Genomic DNA, 18608 nt, shown 5'->3' on the forward strand with positions numbered 1-18608 from the left:
ATTCCCTCCAGGCCTCCTCTGTCACTCAATGTTAAAGATTTCAAAAGACAAGTGAGTTACTTCTGTGATAATATAAAGTGTGTAGGCTTAATGCAACATCAAAGTGTTCTGTGATTCTTACTAGGAAATGAAGTTATCTCCATGAACAGGAAAAGCCACTGCAGCCACTGAAATGTTCTACAATTAAAGGAAAGCCCAGAGAAAATCAAAGCCAGTTGCCTGCAGAGCACCTGTAAGTACACTGACACTTCCTACACACAGCCAGCACTTGCAAGGCATGGGTGAAACACAGCAACAGCTCCATCTAACACAAAACCCATTTGCTGATCCGGGAATTCCATGGTTCAGGAATCCTAAATTCATGGTGAGGATCATAACTCAAATGCAGAACAACAGTGCAGAGACCAACAAGACAAAAAGTTTTGATGCTGGAAAAAAAAATGACAGAAGACAAAATATAACACTTTATTAAAAATTAGTGTTCCATTTCCATTTAATGCACTGATAAAAGAAAAAACATTTTAATCAAGAGCTAATATGGTTACTGCATTAACTAATTATTTTATCCATAAGGGTGACCCTTAAAAGTTAGACATACAAATAAAACCAAGCCTGATGCTATAAGAAAACTGCTTGATCCCAGAATGTCAGTTTAAACAAGATCAGAAATCATATTTACTATCCTCTGGATCTATTATAGAAATCCAAAGACCTGCACTATTATTAAACAAATGAAGCTTCAATGTCCCTCTGAGGTAGGGGAGGGTCTTACCACCATTTTATTACAGATGAGGAAAAATAATGCACCTACAGAAAACCTGGCTTGCTGTACGTCACTGTGTTAGTGGCAAGGCTGGAAACAGGACTCATGCCCACTCATGGCTTAATAAAACCTCAGCTCTCCTAGCAGAATGGATGGTGTGAAATCTGGCTGTAAAGGTTCAATGCCAAGGATTGTCAGAGGATATAATCTAATTGCATAAGATAGGGACTGCTGGGCCAGACACATTCAGTTAAGGAATACTTCATCGCTATTTCCTAGAATGAATTATGTCTGAAAATCAAAAAACCTTGAGAAAAAGAAACTCTGAGCAAAACCCCAATAAGCTTTGTGCCAAGTAGAATGCAGCTTTTCAATAGCTCCATAGTACCAGTCCCCCCTATGCCCTCCCAGTCTCCGTCACTTATTTTATATTTTAACCAAGAAGTGCAAGAGATAAAAAGCCAGTGGAATGGGACATTACCATAGGATAAACGTCTCCTGCTCCAAAATCTAAATGTCAAGGTGAAGGTTAAACATTTAGCTTTGTCTTGGCATTTACGGAGCAGTTGGAGGCTGCTCCCCTGCAGAGCTCTCTCTTCTGACATTATTGCCTAATTAACACTGGTACTGAGAAGCTGTTTAACATCACACACTCACTCAAGGCACCACGTCTCCTTCTCCCGTGAAGGACTCAGGCTGCTTTGCAGTATGTGAGGACCCCATTACAGAAACATGCAACCCCTCATTACAGTACTGGTGTACAGATGGCAGTTAATGGCGTCCATTCCTCCTCTCAATCTAACATCTGACTGTGCAAAAGTTCACTTAAATTTGGGAGTGAAAAGGACAGTAAGGTTTCAGAAAGAGCTCCAGCAGCTAACGAATGCAAGCTGATGTGGTTAGAATTCATCCATTACAAATGAAGCAAAAAGGCATTTGTTCCTCCTAAAGGAGGCTACAAATTCACAGACACATCAGTAAACACACCCAGCATGATGGTCTATGGAGGAATCCATTACAATTCTCTTACCTTGTAGACAAATGCCTATAATTAGAACTCTGTTGTCCTAATAGGGATCATAATTTGAGATATATAAAGCCAGCAGAGAATACTCCTAGGAAGCACAGCTGGCTGCCCTCTCCAAAGGTAGACAGCTTACTACAAATGAGTGAATGCTGCATTTCAAAACTGCACCATCCTTTTCAGTGCCGCTTTTTCTCTGTTATACCAGGTTGTACAATTATGTTCTAGAATGTTCTTGCCAAAACAATTTATAGTCTTCAATTAAGGAAAGCACAATTAGGATTAGAATACACAGCATGTGTCACCTCAAAACTAAGGTATTTGAAATTATCAGAACCTGGTAGCACAGAGACTGTAAAAATCTTCATGCCATGATTTTAGTGGAAAGGACATTCAGTTAACACCCTGTACTGGAGCAGGACTCCAGAGAAAATAGTGCCCTATCACCTGTACTAGAGAAGTGTTCAACCCATGAACTGTGTGACAGCTGCAGCTACATCTGCATTTCATTTACTGAGATTTCATGTAAATGATCCAATTCTGTAAGCATTCAGGTAAGAAAAAACTCCAGGAATTCCAAATTTTACCAAAAAACAGCAGCCCACCAAGGGAGGGGATCTCTCTAACACTACATCATTTCAACCTGGTGCACGTCTGAATAGCACATCTCCACAGAGGATTTCCTGCTGTCCTCCTGTTCCTGTCTGTCCACCAGTGGAGGGAACCACAGCACTGCCAGTCAAACCCAGCCACAGGTATTTAACTGGGATCTCTGCCACATCCTGAAAATCTTACCAGGACAAAGAACATCAAGACCATGGTTTTGAAATGTCTTTTGAATAGATGCTTATGCAATTAGTTTTCTACTCTGGGTAAAGCTGACAGACTGACAGCGTTCTGTCCACACTGGCCAAGCACTCTTTAATATAATTCCAGTTCTAGTTGTATCTTAATCTAAAAGCAGATGCTTTGTGGTCAGTACTAACTGGGGGTAGAGAAGGGAGAATGAATGGGGATGAGAGAAGAAGGTGAAATGAAGAGACAACCTGTACATATTTAAAGAACATTCCTAACCGCTTACAGTTCTGATATTCCACAAATACCAAGAAGTTATTTTGCGCTTTTCAGAAGATTCTCACAATCCAGATGGTTCTCAAAACAGCTTGTTTCCAAGATTAATTTCATCTAAATTCAAATCTGAAATTAATACTACTTGTTGGCTATGGGAGACAGGGAAAAAAAAACCTAAATAAACCAAAACACATGCTTTTCTCTGCTTCTTAGAGAGTAATAATTCACAATTTGAATCCATTTCATGAATGAAACCTGGGAGCACAGAATCTGACCACAGAATGAAACCCTCTGGACTAGCATGTGGGTCAGATACTCAATTCTCTTTCATATGCTCCTTCCCATACCTGTACTACCCACAGAAAAGAAAGGCAAAGATGCCATTTTTCTGTTGATGGCTTCTTTTAAACACAGTTTTGCTAGGCTAGCATCATCACTCACTCTGGTAACACTCACTATGATAGTAACAACAAAAAATAGTCTGAATCATTTGCCAAGACACAGAAGTGCCACACATGGAGGCACTTACCTGCTAGAAGATGCAAAAAAGTACAATAGACCAAATGGATGCTATTAAGTGCAGACAAAGACCCCACCACTACAGGCTCTGCTGGGAGCTTCAAAGCACCCACCACAGCGTAATTTAAATAGTATCAGTGGAGGGAAAAAAATTAAACTATCCACATCACACTCTAACAGAATTAAAGAAAAAAAAAACCACCAAGATCTTTGTCACAACTCATCTCAGCAGCTGTATTTTCAGTGGCACAATAGAAAAAACAGCTGGAAAACAGCTTACAGAAGAAATATAAAAAGAAAAGAGGTTATTAAAGAGGCCTTTCACAAAAAGGCAGGTGCAACACCGGGGCCATGCTGCCTTCTGAATGTGGGGAGAATTAAGGGAATTCCTGACACAAGCAGAGGCCTGGCTGGGCAGTGAAATCCTGACAGCTTGCAGCCATTACTGTTTTCTTATCAAGCCTCAACAGTTTCAGTTTCAAAAACCTAAATGAGTGGAAAGCATTTTTATGTTCCTTCCACTGCTTCTATTACAACCAAACCATCTACCATCTTAATTCTACTTGTGACTTCACTGTATTCATTTGGGATTATTTTCTTGTCAGGCTTTTGCACTAATTTGCTTTAAAACTTATACATAAATTTGGCACTGGCCAAAACAGTTCCAGACCAATCATCATGGAATCTGAAGCTTCCATGTTCATGTACAACATGAGAACAGCAAAGCAGTTGTGGAGCATGATCCACTGCTGCCACAGGCGCAGAGCTGCCAGTGAGCAGCCATCAAGTGATCACTGTTTAGAGCAGTGGTAATGCTGGAATCTGCAACGTAGATACACACAAACATCTAAAAATACAGTAAGGACCTTTCATACTAAACTCGAAACTGTTTCCAGAGAGCCAGTGTGCAGAGCTGCCTTGACTCCAACCTTCTGAAAGGCCCTTTACAATAAGCACCCAGCCAAGCACTCAGAAGTGATTATTTCAGTTTAAAATTCAGTACAAGCTACCCCTCTCCTGTGCCCAAAGCCTCTTGCAGTTTCATGATAGAACAAGATCTTTATGACTGTTCTTCTCTTTCCATTTCAACTTCTATGCTCGAGAAGGGATTCAGAGCACAAAACAATTCACTCTTCCCTATGTGAACATCATCTAGCCTTACAGAACACTGGGTAGTCTGTACTTCCCCAGTCACTGCAATTTTTCCCCTGCTGCTTGAGAAATTTCACATCAAATAGCACTTCTGAGCCACAGGAAGAAACTAATGTAAAACTAATTCCCAGACTGCCATTGTTTATATGAACAGGATTACACTATCACAGGCCTCAAGAACAGCAACCCTGCCACGATTTCTTCCTAATGTTTTCTTACTTGAAAAGGTTTCTTCCTTCCCCAAACCCCTTTCTCCATCTCCCAAGACAACTCATTACAGATCTTCCACTAGGGGAGGTTTTCTCATGACTTGAGTCTTACCTCGTTGGAAGAGCTTGCCTCAGAATTAATGACTTTTAGAGATAAGCTTTGTTGCAACACAAACCTTTGAATGTGTACTGGGACAGGAGGTGGAAGAATCACAAGTGCAGTGCACCTGAATACAGGGTAGCTAACCATTTCTTCTGGGGGGTTATCAGACAGTGTTTACTAAGAGTAGCCATGTTCAAGTTCTCTCTGCCCCCTCTTCAGTATTTCAATTTAAAAACTTCAAAGTTCCATTATACAAAGCCCTAAAAAAGGGCAGGTATCTGGGAAAAGCTTTTCAAATCCCACCACCTCATTCGGGAAGAGCAGGACTTCTCAAGGAAGTAAGAAACCTGGCAAAGTCTTTAGACATCAAAGAGCAACCACAAACTGTCAGAATCAGCATCCTGAATTCCATTCCTCGTGTGGCATGAAAAGGGACCAGTCTGCATTTAAAGCACATGGTGCAAAACAAACATCGTCTCTGAAAGCCCTTTGGCTTTTAGTGTTGCTTTGTGTGCACAAATGCCCATTTGCTTCTCTATGGAGCCAAGAAGCCAAATGAAGATGAATCCACAGAATCGAACCAATCCCTCCCTACTTCCTGATCTCCCTCAAAGAATATCAACATGAGCCTTGACACCAACCCCCTTCTCCTTGAAGGACGTGCTAGTGGCCAAGCTGACGGTCATCGTAGGTGCTGTATCTCTTCACGTGGATTCGGCGCACTCGGTCACGAAGTTCAAACCCCTCATCATCCTCACTGTGAGATGCCTGGCTGCGGCTCCTGCTGGTTGCTTCCAGCAGGGAGTTGTCAGGAACGCGTGGGGTTTCATACAGTAAGACATTTAGTGTTTCCTCATAAATTCTTGCCTCGGGGAACTCAACCTACAGAAAAGAACGCACATCCTTTTCCTGATACATGCAGGATTACATGGCTGAAACACAGCAAACATGCAGGAGAGGGAGTATCAAAGCTTTTCTACTGAGTGATATTGCTTGCCTCTAGCAATTTGGCTTTAGTTATACAAAACCTACATATTTCTGTGATGTATCATCAACCTGATTTTCTTTAAACCATAAGGGGCAGGTGGGAAAACTCCATTACCTTGGTTTGCTTCTTCTCTGTAGCATACACTATAGAGGTACAACAGACTTCAGCAAGTTTCCGACCCTGCCCATAGAAAGACCAGCAGCAGATTTCATCCCCTATAACATCCTTAATGAAAAGCACTCGGCCGTTGAATCGGAGCGAGAGTTTGTCAAACAGTTCTATGTTCTTCAGCAAGTTGTCATCTGAGTTACTGAAACACAACAACAGAAGGAACATGGGGGTTTTTCAGTTGGCCATCTCTACAGAATTTATATGCCAGTTCCACCACAGCTTTAAGCATTGATCTAACTGAAGACTACAAATAAGTAGTGACTCATTGCCATATGCTGCCAAGAAAAGAGAGGGTAATAGCCAATTTCAGATACAAATAAGATGCTCTGATGCCCATGAGCAAACACACCAGCCTTTAGAGGTCAAGTTATGTAATTAACAACGACAGCACAATCTCCCAAATCATTACATCAACGCGCTATAACTGTCTCTCGACTGATGCTCAAAACCACTAAATGACATGTTCACTTCAGTTCCCTTTAGCTTCATAACAGGAAAAATCCAAAGAGCTAATACGTGTTAGAAGGCCAGCTGAAAGCAAGGTCTTTGGACCCAGAAGCTCCAGGTTCACACCGTGCTGCCAAAAATTCACCCAGAGACACGAGATCTTACTTCATGAGTATCTTGACATTTGCAAGTAGCCCAGGCAGGCAATGAAATACTTGTGCATCAAGACACTGCTAACGAGATTATCCAACTGGGCCATAAAATATTTAGTCTGAGAAGTATTTCTGTTCAGAGGTAAATCCAAAAAGAATGATGTGCAACCAAAGCCTTCAGCTCCCAAGAATCATTCAATAAAGCAATCTGGGATTCAGCCAATGGGAAGTTCCAATCTCTATAAAGAGGCAGAGCTGGGAAAAGAATGTGGAAAACTTTATCCATTTATCTTATTAGACCACACTGACAACACAACTGAGAAAGCTCCTGTTATACTGTTAATTAGGAAGAACAGAAGGAAAAAATCTTTGCTTGCTAGCAGCCAGCGTGGAATTTTAAGTAAGGATGCCTCATTCAAACACCAGCAAGGCATGCAGATTCATGTGCAAGGTATAGTTAGAACCCTCCAGCTAGCTGAGATACCAGCACCTCCTGGTACCTAGGATTCTGTTTTTCTCCTTACTGGTACGTTTTCATTTCCAGACCAGGGTGAATAATGTGCTCTTCTGTGCTGCTTTAGCATCACAGCTGTAAGCTAAAGGGTAACACAGGGAGGAATCCGATAAGGCAGATACAGAATGCAGCCTGCTGAAACCAGGCTGCTGCTCTTCAGCACTCCCGCAGGTAGCATTTCCCCACTACCTGAAATACCATGATTGTTAGAATCCATCTCTCTTGACAGCCAGACACTGTTTGTCTAGAGAAAAAAACTTCCAAGATTGCATCTCGGATGGAAAAGGCTGAAAATGAGGACTGTGCACAGCATAAAGGATTACTCACATCTCCTCAATGACTGGCTAGGGAAAACCCAAAGGCATTCTGGTAGCATCTTAACAAAGGGATCATGATATTTACAGCATAAAACTAAACATATAATGTTTCTTTATATAGAAGGAAAGCCAGTAAATTCTTGCCCTGGCCCTATCTGGGTTGCTCCTGAGCAGAAGAGGTACTTCCCTTTGTAACCAAAAAATTAATTCATATAGAGGCACTGGAGCACTAAAAACATCTGTAGGTCAAAGACTGCTGGCAGAGGTACCTGCAGACTCAAAAAATCAAGCTAAGCTGATGAGGTAGGGATGCTCTGGTTACTGGTTTGTTTTGCATTACTGAAGTTATACCTAGTTTCAGCCAACATTAATAACCGTTGTTCTTATCTCTTGTCCCTTGTCTCTGTTCATGTTTCTTACACAACTGAACTGTACACTGAACTTCAATGGATACTGCCTGCTGTGTTCACACGCCATTCAGATACACATCACTCTGAGCTAACTGCACTCAAATCCATAGAAGAGCAATGTTGTAAGCAAAAAACCCCAAGTTAGGTCATCCCACATCCTCCTCCACTCCCATAGTCAAAGGGAAACTTCCCCATTCCAGTGGGAAAAAAGCCTGACATACCTGGTGTAGGAGTATTTATTGTTGCTTCTATTATAAAGCAGCTTAACAACAGGCTGTTGGGAAAGAAAGGGAAAAAGCAGAAAAGGTTAAGGTCTGTGTCTGAAGACATTTAGCAAAAAATCAGTTTCTCACTGGGTAGTTGTGGAAAAGCAGTTACTTTCATTGATGATTCTATCAGTCTCTCTTCTTCCTTTGGAGATGTGATAATGGGGATGCTACAGACAGGTTCATACAAGTCTTTCTTGTCCTGTTTTAAAGAAAGAAAAGAGAGAGTAAACAAACTCAAGGGAGATAAATGCTAAAGCCAAGCACTGCTCCTGTCTCCTCCAACCCCTCCAGCCACGTTCCAAACCGTGTGATGCAAAGGACAAGCTCCATGTTGCTACAGCAACCACACAGCGTTACCTTGATCTGCACCCATGAATACTGCAGGGGGGTTGCTCAGCCCCAGAAGGCAGCCGGAATGGAACTATTGGGATGCAGGTGGATGTCCTTAGCTACAGCAAAGGACTCTGAGCTCAAGTTGTATTTGGTTTCAGTGGTTTTATTATTCCACCCTTTTTGAAAGCAAGGATAGAAAGGGTTTGCACTAGTTTCTATCAACTCTAAGCACTGCTGCATGTAACAGCATCAGCCACTATGAACTGAGCATTTGGCAAGAACAGCATGTCACCAAATGGACTTCAGCTCCTTCTGATATAAAAGCAACAATCGAGAGCATGTGGCAGTCTGTGACTCCAGATTCCTCATGTAGCAAATTAAGGACAGCTCGATAGCTAATTGGAAGGCCTTAGAACATTCTGTTTTTAGAAGAAAGGTTTTCAATTCCAATCCAGAAGGAGAATTTTCAGTGTGGCTTTGTGTTTTTTTCAGTGGATACAAGTATGTTGAACCCAGTATGTGAGGCATTTATTAATTACTAAGTTTTGTCCTGCAAGAAGCATCCCTTTCACAATCTTAATAAGTTCTACATATTGCATCTGGGCTAACCTTATTCAAAAGTTGGCAGAACAAGCAGATTTCAATCAGCTGAATGCAAAGACTTCTAAAATGAATAAAGCTACTACAGGATTACTATTCACAAAACTGACACAAGGAGATGTCCTTAAAGCACTCAGTGTCTCTTACTCAAAGCATCTCCGAACCCCAGGCGTGCACCCAGAGCAAGGACAACCCTGGCTTTGCTAAACATCCTGGATTCGCTCTCACAACTCACCTGACTGCCGTCTCATTTTCCTCCAGGCTGTTCTGTACCTCTAAGACTTGATGCTATCTCTAAGACCATGAAATGCTCTCTCGAGTTGTCTTATGTCAATTTTACATGCAAAACATCCATGAAAAACTTTGCAGGCTACTTCTACTTACCTGCAGGGCTGCTTGGCACATGTCCACTAAGCCCTGAATGAGATAATATTTGGCTTCTGCCATCAGCTCTTTGATCTCCTGCCTGTGTTTTGGAAGTGCAATCGTGTCATCCCGGAGATAGTTTAAAATTGTTCCAAAGTGCTTCCCGCAACGGTCTATAAGGATCCAGCCTGAAAAATAACCATCATATCATTTCAACAGCCTCAACTCTAGGGCGCAAGGAAAAGCTGCTGGGAGAGGTTAAATAAGCCTGCTGCTTCCTTAAACACCACATGGTACTCTTCCCATTTCCTTCAGGGAAATCTACTGACTGCGAGCAAACTGAAGTTGGTTATAGAACAGAAAGTGTTCCAAAGATGCTAAAAGGCAGACTGGCCCAGAAAACCCAGTACGGGGAGAAAGCTGTTCTGGTCTCCAAACAGGAGCCAAGAACAGGACAGAGGCAGATCAGGAGGGAGCAGAGAAGGGATGCAGGCAGGAAACAGGAGGCAGACAGCTCTCACAATTGTAAAACACCCCTGAAGTCATGTTCACTAGGAAACAGGATGTCTGACTCGACAGCAAACAATGGCCATGTAGGATGCGCATCAGCAGAAGGCTTAATACAGTGCCAAGTGTTCTTCCATAATGCAGGAGACAGCAGCAGAGTGTTATTTTAGGACCTAGGAACAGAAAATGACGTAGAAAAGTATGCCAACGACTGCTGGGTCTGCAGCTGTAGCTGTCAGACTGTTTTCCATTGTCAGTTGTTTTCCATTCAGGCTGGGGCTCCTACACAGAGCTGCTGGGCTAAATGCGGTTAGCTGTACTAACACTGAACAAGACCCAGTCAAGGGGAACTGGGTTTGTGTGATATGCAAAACCACAAGGAGTTGTTTCAGCCTGAGTAAACACACTGCTGTGCATCAAGTTTAAACTGATGTCATCTGGGCAGGCAAAAGAGCTTTTGCATCTGAGTTTTCAGGAACACCAAGAGGTTAAATAATTGCCAGCCCCTCCCAGCCTCCCCTCCACAGTGACACAAACCCCATTCCTAAGGTGTCATTTTGCCCTGGACTATGAAAGAAAGGAAAATGAAAGCACTTGTAGCCATTGCTGATATTGATCATCCTTCTTGTTCTACTCTCTGTAGTGTAAAGTGGATTTTTATAAAGCCAATCAATATCGAGTGCCCTGCAGGAGGTGACGTACTGCTTGAGTGACAGCGAAACACCGTCACAGCATCACCACAAGTGGCACATGCTCCTGGGAGGAGGGAAAAAAAAGAGTTTTCAACATCGCAAGCACGGTTATGCCGAGATTGGAAGATGAAAACTGAGCATCCCTCCCCACACGCACATTTCCAATGATGCCACTACATGACACGACAGAAATGACAACCTACAGACTGTCTGTTCAGAACAACACGAAGGATCTGCACACCAGCTGTGAGCACAGGAAAGAACCAGTCCTTCTGCTAGTTAATTTTAGTAACAAAAGAGCACATTTCTATAAAGCACAGAGGATTGACAGCACCAATGGGAACTGGCTGCCTAATGTTCCAAGTTATTTTTGGAATATCTCTTCTCCTACATCCTTAACCGAGCGTAGTCTTGAGGTATTTTAAAGACCACCAGCAAACCCCAGTTACAAAACTGTTGTTACAAAATTCTCAACAACAAAAGACATTTCCTCACCTTCCTTGTCCGTGAGCACTTCCATTCTGCCGCTGAACATGGCCTTCAGCATCGTGTCGTGCCTGGTCAGGACTTGCACCGTGGTGTAATACAAAGAGCCCCCAACATTGAGGCGCACGTACTTGTTGCCAAGGCTGCCCCCTTTGAAGCTGCAGGTTTTGGGCTTGGGCCCCGCGGCCGGGCAGAGGGTGGTGGTCAGACACGTGTCCCCCGACATCTCCTTCTGGAGGTAGATGACGACCCTGCAGAGCGTGGGCTTGATAGACTCCGCCGTGATTGGTGACGGGTCACGAGTCACCAGACGAGGACAGCAAGGGAAAAGCTGTCACAACCATGGGGCCCTTGAAACAGGAAGGCATGAGGTCAGGACAGGAGCCTGGAATGTCTGTTTACAACAAACCCACGAAGAGACACTTTCAGCAGATTCCCAAGGACACATCTGCGCACACTGACAAACCAGGATTTAGCTCTGTCAGCTCACACAGCAATGAATGCAGTCACGTTACAGTTGCCTTCCTGCTTTGAGGCACACTCAACTTTTCCAGGCTTCCTGTTATTTCCCCTTCAAACCCCACACAACACTACGGTCTGAGCTCAAAGAGGGGCCGGAACCTGTCTCCCTCTCAGCTTCCCAGAACACAACCCTTTGTGCAGAGCTGGAACACCAGGGGAGAGCTCTCTGCCCTCCCTTCAGCAGGGTGGGTGTTTGCACCTGTGGGGCTTGGGGGTTTGCTCTTCAACTGGAGGCACTGACAAGTGTCTTTTCAGATGCCTCCACACTGCAATGCTGGACCATAACATCCTACTTCCTGGCAACTCTTTTCATTCAAAACTTTTCTTCCTTCATCCTGGAATGCCAAGAGTCAATTATTTAAAAAAAATAACCAAAAATTAACACACTCCCCCTGCCAAGAACATCCACTCAAGTGGAACGTTTGTCTCCATTAAAAACCCATCGAGCCACTCACTGCTGCCTCCTCTCCCCAGTCTCACTGTGCTTTATCTTCCCATTGGCAATAAGCTCAAAATAGAAACAGACAAAGAAAGAAACTCTAACAGGCCAGATCCAAAGTTCTGTAACTGGAGAAGTACAAACACAAGCTTCTCACCCATCTTTCTTCTAACAATTATGCTCTCAAAAGCATTTAGCTCTTGGGGTTTTGTTGTCGTTGTTTTAAAACTTTCAGACTACAAATACCTCCTCCCCTCTCCATCCTGTGCCTATGGCTCATGAGTAACCTTTATAAATAAATAACCTGCTAATTATACTGCTATTCATCCCACAGCCTCTTCCTTCTCACCCCACCTCAGCTTTCAACAGAGAAAAAGCCCACATCCATCCGTCTGCACAGCAAATTACGTGGCAGCTACAGATGGTATCTTAAAATTGCCAGAGATCTGAATAACTACTGAACTTGGAACAACACCTAAAACACAACGTTATTCTGCTATTCTTAACTCATTCTAATTAAGCAAATGCTACAACAGCTATTAAATAACAAGCAACACAGACACTGTGCAGATCATCAGTCACAAACCAATTCTAAGAATTCTAGTGCCAAAGAGCTCCATTTGTCCACAAACGCTTTAACTGGGGCTCCCACACTTGCTTTCCACCATGACAAGCTCCAGCTTGAGGCCACAACCAGGCAGGACCAAGCTTCTCCCACCACCATGCCCACGCTGAGCATCCCCTAAGCAAACCGAAGTGCTGGGGCACTGCACATGGGACCGACCAGGGAAGCCCCAAGAACGTGTGAGGGTCACAGTGAAGTTCATTCCTCAGATAAAGCAGCTGAGGGGTGTACAGCGAAATCCCTCAGAATGGCCCACATTCTGCAAGTGACACAGTTCCTTCCAACCACTCATAGGTGCTTACTACGACCTGTTATGGCTAAATCGATGCCAGAAACAACTACATCTTGTCTTGTAGTTAAGAACCGTGGTAAAAATAGGGCTCTTAACCTCACGTTTGCCATCAGTGTCCTGCCCTGCTTTAACCCTCAGTCATCCCTGTTTCAGAAGAGTGTTTGCGAGGACGGCCAGACTGATTCTGCAATGAGACAGGACCACGCACAGAGCTCTCCTACTTCAACAGCGACCCGTCTGCTCGTACTCACTACAGCCAGGCCTTCAGCCCGTTCCGCCGCTTCAGGATTCACCTGCTCCTCCAGCCCAACCGAACGGGCGCAGAACTCCCCGCACCGCCCGTCCAGGTAGGGCTCGGTGCTGTCCCTCTCCCGCGCTCGTTACCCAGCAGGCCTTCCCTGCAAACAACAGCCTGGTGGAGCCTTTACCCACCCCATCCATCAGCACTCCAGGGGGTCTCCACGCTCCTTCCTGCCCGCTGTGGGAGCGGGAGGGGGCCTCGGAGACAGCTCAGGCACCGGGCCCTGCCGAGAGCTCCCCGCGCAAGGGACGGTCCTACCGGGGGGACCAGCGCCCCGCTCCCCGCGCCGGCCTCCTACCCCGGCCCCGCCGAGCCGAGCCGAGCCGGGCCTGCACGGGCCTCACCCACCGGCGGACGGCAGCGCACAGCGGGGAGGGCTCCGGCTCCCCCGGGGCCCGCTCCCCGGCCCTGCCCGCAGCGCGCCCCCGCTCACCCGCCCGCGGCCGCCCGCAGCCCCGCGGCCGCCGCCTGAGCTCATTTCCTCCCCGCCCCGCTGGGAACCGGCGACCCGGAAGCGCTCCGCGGCTCCCGGCCTGCCCCGCGCCGCCGGCGCCACCGGACTACGGCTCCCAGCGCGCCCCGCGGCCGTGGCCGTGGCAGCGGGCGGTGGCCGGGCCGGGCCGGGCCGGGCCATGGCGCAGGCGGCGCTGGGCGCGGCGGGGCTGCACTTCGATGAGCTGAACAAGCTGCGGGTCCTGGAGCCCGAGGCGGCGCAGCAGACGGCGCAGCTCCGCGAGGAGTGCGGGGCCTTCCTGGACAGTGAGTGCCAGCGGGGCCGGGCGCCGGCGCTTTGCTCCGCTCTTCCCCTTTGGCAGCCACTGCCACAAACCCGAGCGCGTACCCGTGTGCGGGAGCGCCAGGAATAGAGCTGAGCTAAGGACTGCAGCGGGTGGTGAACGCGTTCGCCTGCCGCGGCGGTGTTGTGGATGGTGCTTCACCGTGCACTCTTCTTTGCAGAAATAGCTGAATTCCAGAAGATAGTGGGGAGCTTGATTGAGCTTGTGGATCAGCTGGCAAAAGCTGCAGAAAGCGAGAAGATGAAGGTATGTGCAGTTGATCACACTTCACAGCATCATCAGTGTCCAGCAGGCCTTTCTGTGATACTGAAGTCTGGAGGGCTTGTACACGTACACCCAGACTCCTGTGTTTAACAGTCCCACTGCTCCTGTTTCTGTCTGTACATCAGTGTTGTGGTGTCACCCTCCTTTACTATTGGTGTGGCTGAAACACTTGAATCCCAACCTGTCAGCAGTGAGAGGGGTTAAACACATCAACAAATCCCGCTACAACTACAGCACTGTCCTCTCCTGACAGGCCATCGGTGCGCGGAACCTGCTGAAGTCTATGGCAAAGCAGAGGGAAGCTCAGGAGCAGCAACTTCAGGCTTTAATAGCTGAGAAGAAGATGCAGCTGCAGAGGTGAGTTACTTGTTGGGTACTCTGGGGCACTGCAGAGTTTGGGAAGTCTATCTCCCCTCTGTGCGTGGCTGCTGGGCACTGCCTCAGCTCGTCCACACAGCCCATCTGCTCAGCAAAGGTGTGCCCTCCTGCACTGAGCACGTGTGGACAACGTGGAGCCACCAGCCAAGGGCTCACTTAGGGCCCATCTCTGATGACTGGCTAAACCGAGGGGCAGCAGCAGATGGGGCAGCTGGGGAAGCCAGTGAGCTCTGACTTGTCCAGCACACGGAGGCACTGCAGAACCGTGGGTCCAGCTCACGCAGCTGCTGCTCTGCGGAGGACTCTGGAGCCCAAGTCCCTTCCCTGCAGCCCAGGAGCAGTGTCCTGACCCAGCACGGGAGCTGCTGACCACCTGCTTTATCTTTCAGGTACCAGGTAGAGTACGAGACTCTGTGTAAAATTGAAGCTGACCAGAACGAATTCATTGACCAATTCATTTTCCAGAAATAGAGGATTTTAAGGTAAAACCAAACTTGACCATTCCAGAATCTTGAGAACTTCAAAATATGCAATTTTTCACTGTGTATGACTGAAGAGCTTGTTCGTACCAATGGAAGTGTTTGAATTCAGAGTGACTTACACTACGAGTGGCAATAAGGAGGCCTTTCTAACAGGGTGAAGACTGTTGTGTCCTTTGATTTTATAAGTTTTGTACAGTCTACTTCTAATCCAAATTACAGTTGAATTGATACTGCTGTTGCTATGTCACGTCTCTGCCTTTTGGGACTATGCAGCTCTTTGAAAGAAATTGGGGAAATAAATGATTGTTTTCAGACTTTCTGGAGACCCCAGAATTAGGGCCTTCTGCAGAAGGTTAGCCTTGAGCTTCAGGGTTTACAGCTCCCTGGACAGTCACAGTGGTTGTCACATGTGGTATTTGTCTTGTCTGTTAAGACACAGCACGCAAGCAGCAGGAACTTCTGCAGGAACACGTATTGGCCAGATTATTTTTTCATGGAGTTAGGAAAACCCAGGAAGTTTACAGTTACTGGAATGGATCGATTACACACACACACAAACAGCAGGAAATCAGCTGAATTAAGAACTTTAAGCTATGCCCAAGGTACATCCATACCGGTAGTACCACTAGAGTTGAATTCTGTGGGTGGTGGAAGTGATGGAGCCCCAGACTGATGAAACTCCTCAAGTTTGATTCTTGCAGCTCAAATTGAGAACTTAAAAACCCCACAACCAAGCCCACCACCCCTGGGTTTCTGTCAGTGGTAGGTTCTCTTCACTGTACCTTATGCACACATTTACTGTGGGAACTCTCTACACTGCCTCATGGTCATTAAGTTCCTTTTAGTCATTCCCTGAAGAAAACTAAATGCAGTTTAATGTGTTTATTTATTTCCACATGAGAAGTGATTTTATGGAGAGAGAAATTGCAAACCCTTGTTCACAATCCCTGACGTACTTGAGAATCCCCCAGGAATTATGCCTCAGTGTCCAACAAAGGTCACTTCAGGCATTAGTAAATCCAAGTTTGGGCACATTATATTATCACTGAGCAAATTAACTGACAATCAAAACTGAAGCAGAGCAGAGGAAGGTGGGATTTTAAAGGAAGGGGAGAGGAAGCTCAGAGCGACTGTAGGATGTGGAATGTGTTGGGAGCATCGCTCTGGGGATCTGTGTGTAACCAGCTCTTGGAAGACACGTTTCTGACTGAAGTGGTTTCCTGGCAGTCCTCTTGGGAACAGGGATCAGCGGCAGCATCCCCCCACCACGCAGTTACACATCAGGTGATTGAAGTCCGGTTTCCCGTTGCAGAGGGCACGATGGGACAGGGAGAGGTGGGAATCGCCTTCCCCTGCATGCGCTGCAGCCGCGGGGCTCAGCTCACACCGAGCCCGTTCTTCCCTGTGGGAGCTGGTGCGCTGGGAACGGCTGCTGCAGCCACCCCCATGGCACAGCGTTTGTCCCAGAGGACCACGTCAGCACAGGCTCTGCGTCAGCGTTGGACGTACGACCCGCAGAGCGGGCTACTTCCGTTTCCGCTTCTCCACGTGGTTGTAGTGGGGGTTGTAGAGCATGGTGTAAAGAAGCAGCAGCGGTATCAGCAAGTAGGGCACGTACACGGAGAGCAGCACGAGGCGCTCACGCTGCGTCCGAGGTCCCAGCTGCTCCGGCCCCGAGAAGTCGTGGAACAGGATGTGCGCAAGGATGGCCACCAGAGTGGTAGCCACGTGCGTGGAGTAGATAATGGCCGGAGTCCTTATCCACCTGCAGCTCCCTGCAGGGCAGCAAAAAGGAAGCGTATTTAAGTGCTCTGAAGCAAGGAGGATTCAGCAGCTTGTAAACTACCTGAACACTAACTGCTCTAGCTCTGACAGGGTAAGGCACAAGATACAGTAAATAGGTAGCAGAAAAATTGTTAAGTAGCAGTACCAACATGGTTAACATGGTCACCAGTAACAACGACATACAGAGCAGTGGTGTGATCGCAAACGTTTCAAGTAGCACAATGAGTACCTGGAACTTATCTCCTTCGGGAGCACACCAGGTGTCAAACCATGGTGCTGGTCCCATGTAAATGACTGCAGCTGACCAGGCCTGTAGTGATGGCCTCTGCAACAGCCCTTGTTCTGTTCTGTTGTCTCAGATGGAACTTGCCTTGAGAACACGGCAGCGCTCCACTGGCACACCCCTGCCATTGCTTACCCACACCTCCACCCCTGCCGCACAGAACCCTGGCTGCGTGGCAGCACCGCTCAGGATGTGCTTGTATGCTTGCTTTACACCAACCTTTTAGGAAGGCGTAGGCTGCGATGGGGAAGAAGGGCAGCTGCAGGAAAGCTTCACAACAGATAAATGCCTTGAACCACTCCGGGGGCTGGAGCATCAGGGGGTCCCTGAAGGTGGTTGCGTACCACTGCAGCAGCTCCGTCAGCTTCAGAGAGAGAACAGAGCAACACGTTAGCGCACTGAACATCAACGGCAGCAGAACAGTGACCCTGGTCTGCTGGAGCATCACTGGGGGAAAATGCAGGGACAGCTCAAGGCAAGCACCTGGCTGAGTGTTTCCATGAGAGAAAGGTAAATTCCAGCAGGGTTTTACACTGGACTTTGCACACAGAGATATGTATTGAGATCTGCTGGTTAACTATTAATGACAAACGGGTGCTGTAAGTGGAGGAATTCCACAGGCAATTCTAACGGCACGCCCCGAATTCCCTCCTTGCAAAGCTCGCAGAGGTTCTGGCCGCGCTCCCCCTGATGCCAAGCGCCGTTTTCCACCCACCTCCGTTCTGACTGACGCTCTGGTGTTCATGGCCACCCTGTTCCGACCCCCGCAAACCGCCGGTATCCACCCCCCGCTGCGGTCCCACGTTTCGGTGGGAGCACGAGCGGGGCTGAGGCCTGGGCGGGAGCAGGACCAAACCCAAGGCCCGGGGAGCGCTTCCCGACCTGCGGGCGTGCCACGGCCACCGGGCCGGGCCGTGCACGGGGCGAGGTGGGGGGGCTCAAGCAGAACCCCCCCCCGGAGACCGCACGGACCCAGTGCGTTAAATGCGGCTCCGTTCCAGCGTTTCCTCCCCCCGCGGTGCCCGCACACACCGGATGCTGCGGAGCCGCCGCCGGAGCCACGGCCCCCTCCACCCGTCCCGTCCCGTCCCCACTCACGGCCTGCGGGAGCAGCCCCGCGGGCAGCAGCGGCTGCGCATCGATGAGCGCGGTCAGCGGCACGTGCGACAGGAAGAACAGCGCGAACAGCCGCTCCCGCCAGCGCGGCGCCGCCGCCGCCATCGCCGCCGCACCGGCCACGCCCCCTGCCGCCGGGGCCACGCCCCCCCTGCCGCCGGGACCACGCCCCCCTGCCGCCGGAGCCACGCCCCCCTGCCGCCGGAGCCACGCCCCCCCTGCCGCCGGAGC

The 18608-nt window shown here is 47.7% G+C and overlaps 3 protein-coding genes across 3 annotated transcripts; 1 reads left to right on the forward strand and 2 right to left on the reverse strand.

Moving 5' to 3' along the window:
* Window positions 1–441: 441 nt before the first annotated feature.
* TNFAIP1 (TNF alpha induced protein 1) lies at window positions 442–13845 on the reverse strand. Its single transcript, XM_062615645.1, has 7 exons — window positions 13706–13845; window positions 11103–11443; window positions 9427–9596; window positions 8219–8308; window positions 8062–8114; window positions 5944–6139; window positions 442–5723 (listed from the first exon to the last, which is right to left on the reverse strand). Exons 2-7 carry the CDS (start codon window positions 11317–11319, stop codon window positions 5505–5507), a joined length of 945 nt encoding a protein of 314 aa, XP_062471629.1. The 5' UTR covers window positions 11320–11443; window positions 13706–13845; the 3' UTR covers window positions 442–5504.
* Window positions 13846–13861: 16 nt separating this feature from the next.
* IFT20 (intraflagellar transport 20) lies at window positions 13862–15435 on the forward strand. Its single transcript, XM_062615648.1, has 4 exons — window positions 13862–14031; window positions 14230–14315; window positions 14587–14690; window positions 15101–15435. Exons 1-4 carry the CDS (start codon window positions 13905–13907, stop codon window positions 15180–15182), a joined length of 399 nt encoding a protein of 132 aa, XP_062471632.1. The 5' UTR covers window positions 13862–13904; the 3' UTR covers window positions 15183–15435.
* TMEM97 (transmembrane protein 97) lies at window positions 15153–18521 on the reverse strand. Its single transcript, XM_062615647.1, has 3 exons — window positions 18360–18521; window positions 17481–17625; window positions 15153–16968 (listed from the first exon to the last, which is right to left on the reverse strand). Exons 1-3 carry the CDS (start codon window positions 18480–18482, stop codon window positions 16718–16720), a joined length of 519 nt encoding a protein of 172 aa, XP_062471631.1. The 5' UTR covers window positions 18483–18521; the 3' UTR covers window positions 15153–16717.
* Window positions 18522–18608: the final 87 nt, after the last annotated feature.

This window comes from Pezoporus occidentalis, unplaced genomic scaffold (genome assembly GCF_034315485.1).
Source record: "Pezoporus occidentalis ecotype Australia unplaced genomic scaffold, CSIRO_AGI_Poc_V1 ctg183, whole genome shotgun sequence".
NCBI lineage: Eukaryota > Metazoa > Chordata > Aves > Psittaciformes > Psittacidae > Pezoporus > Pezoporus occidentalis.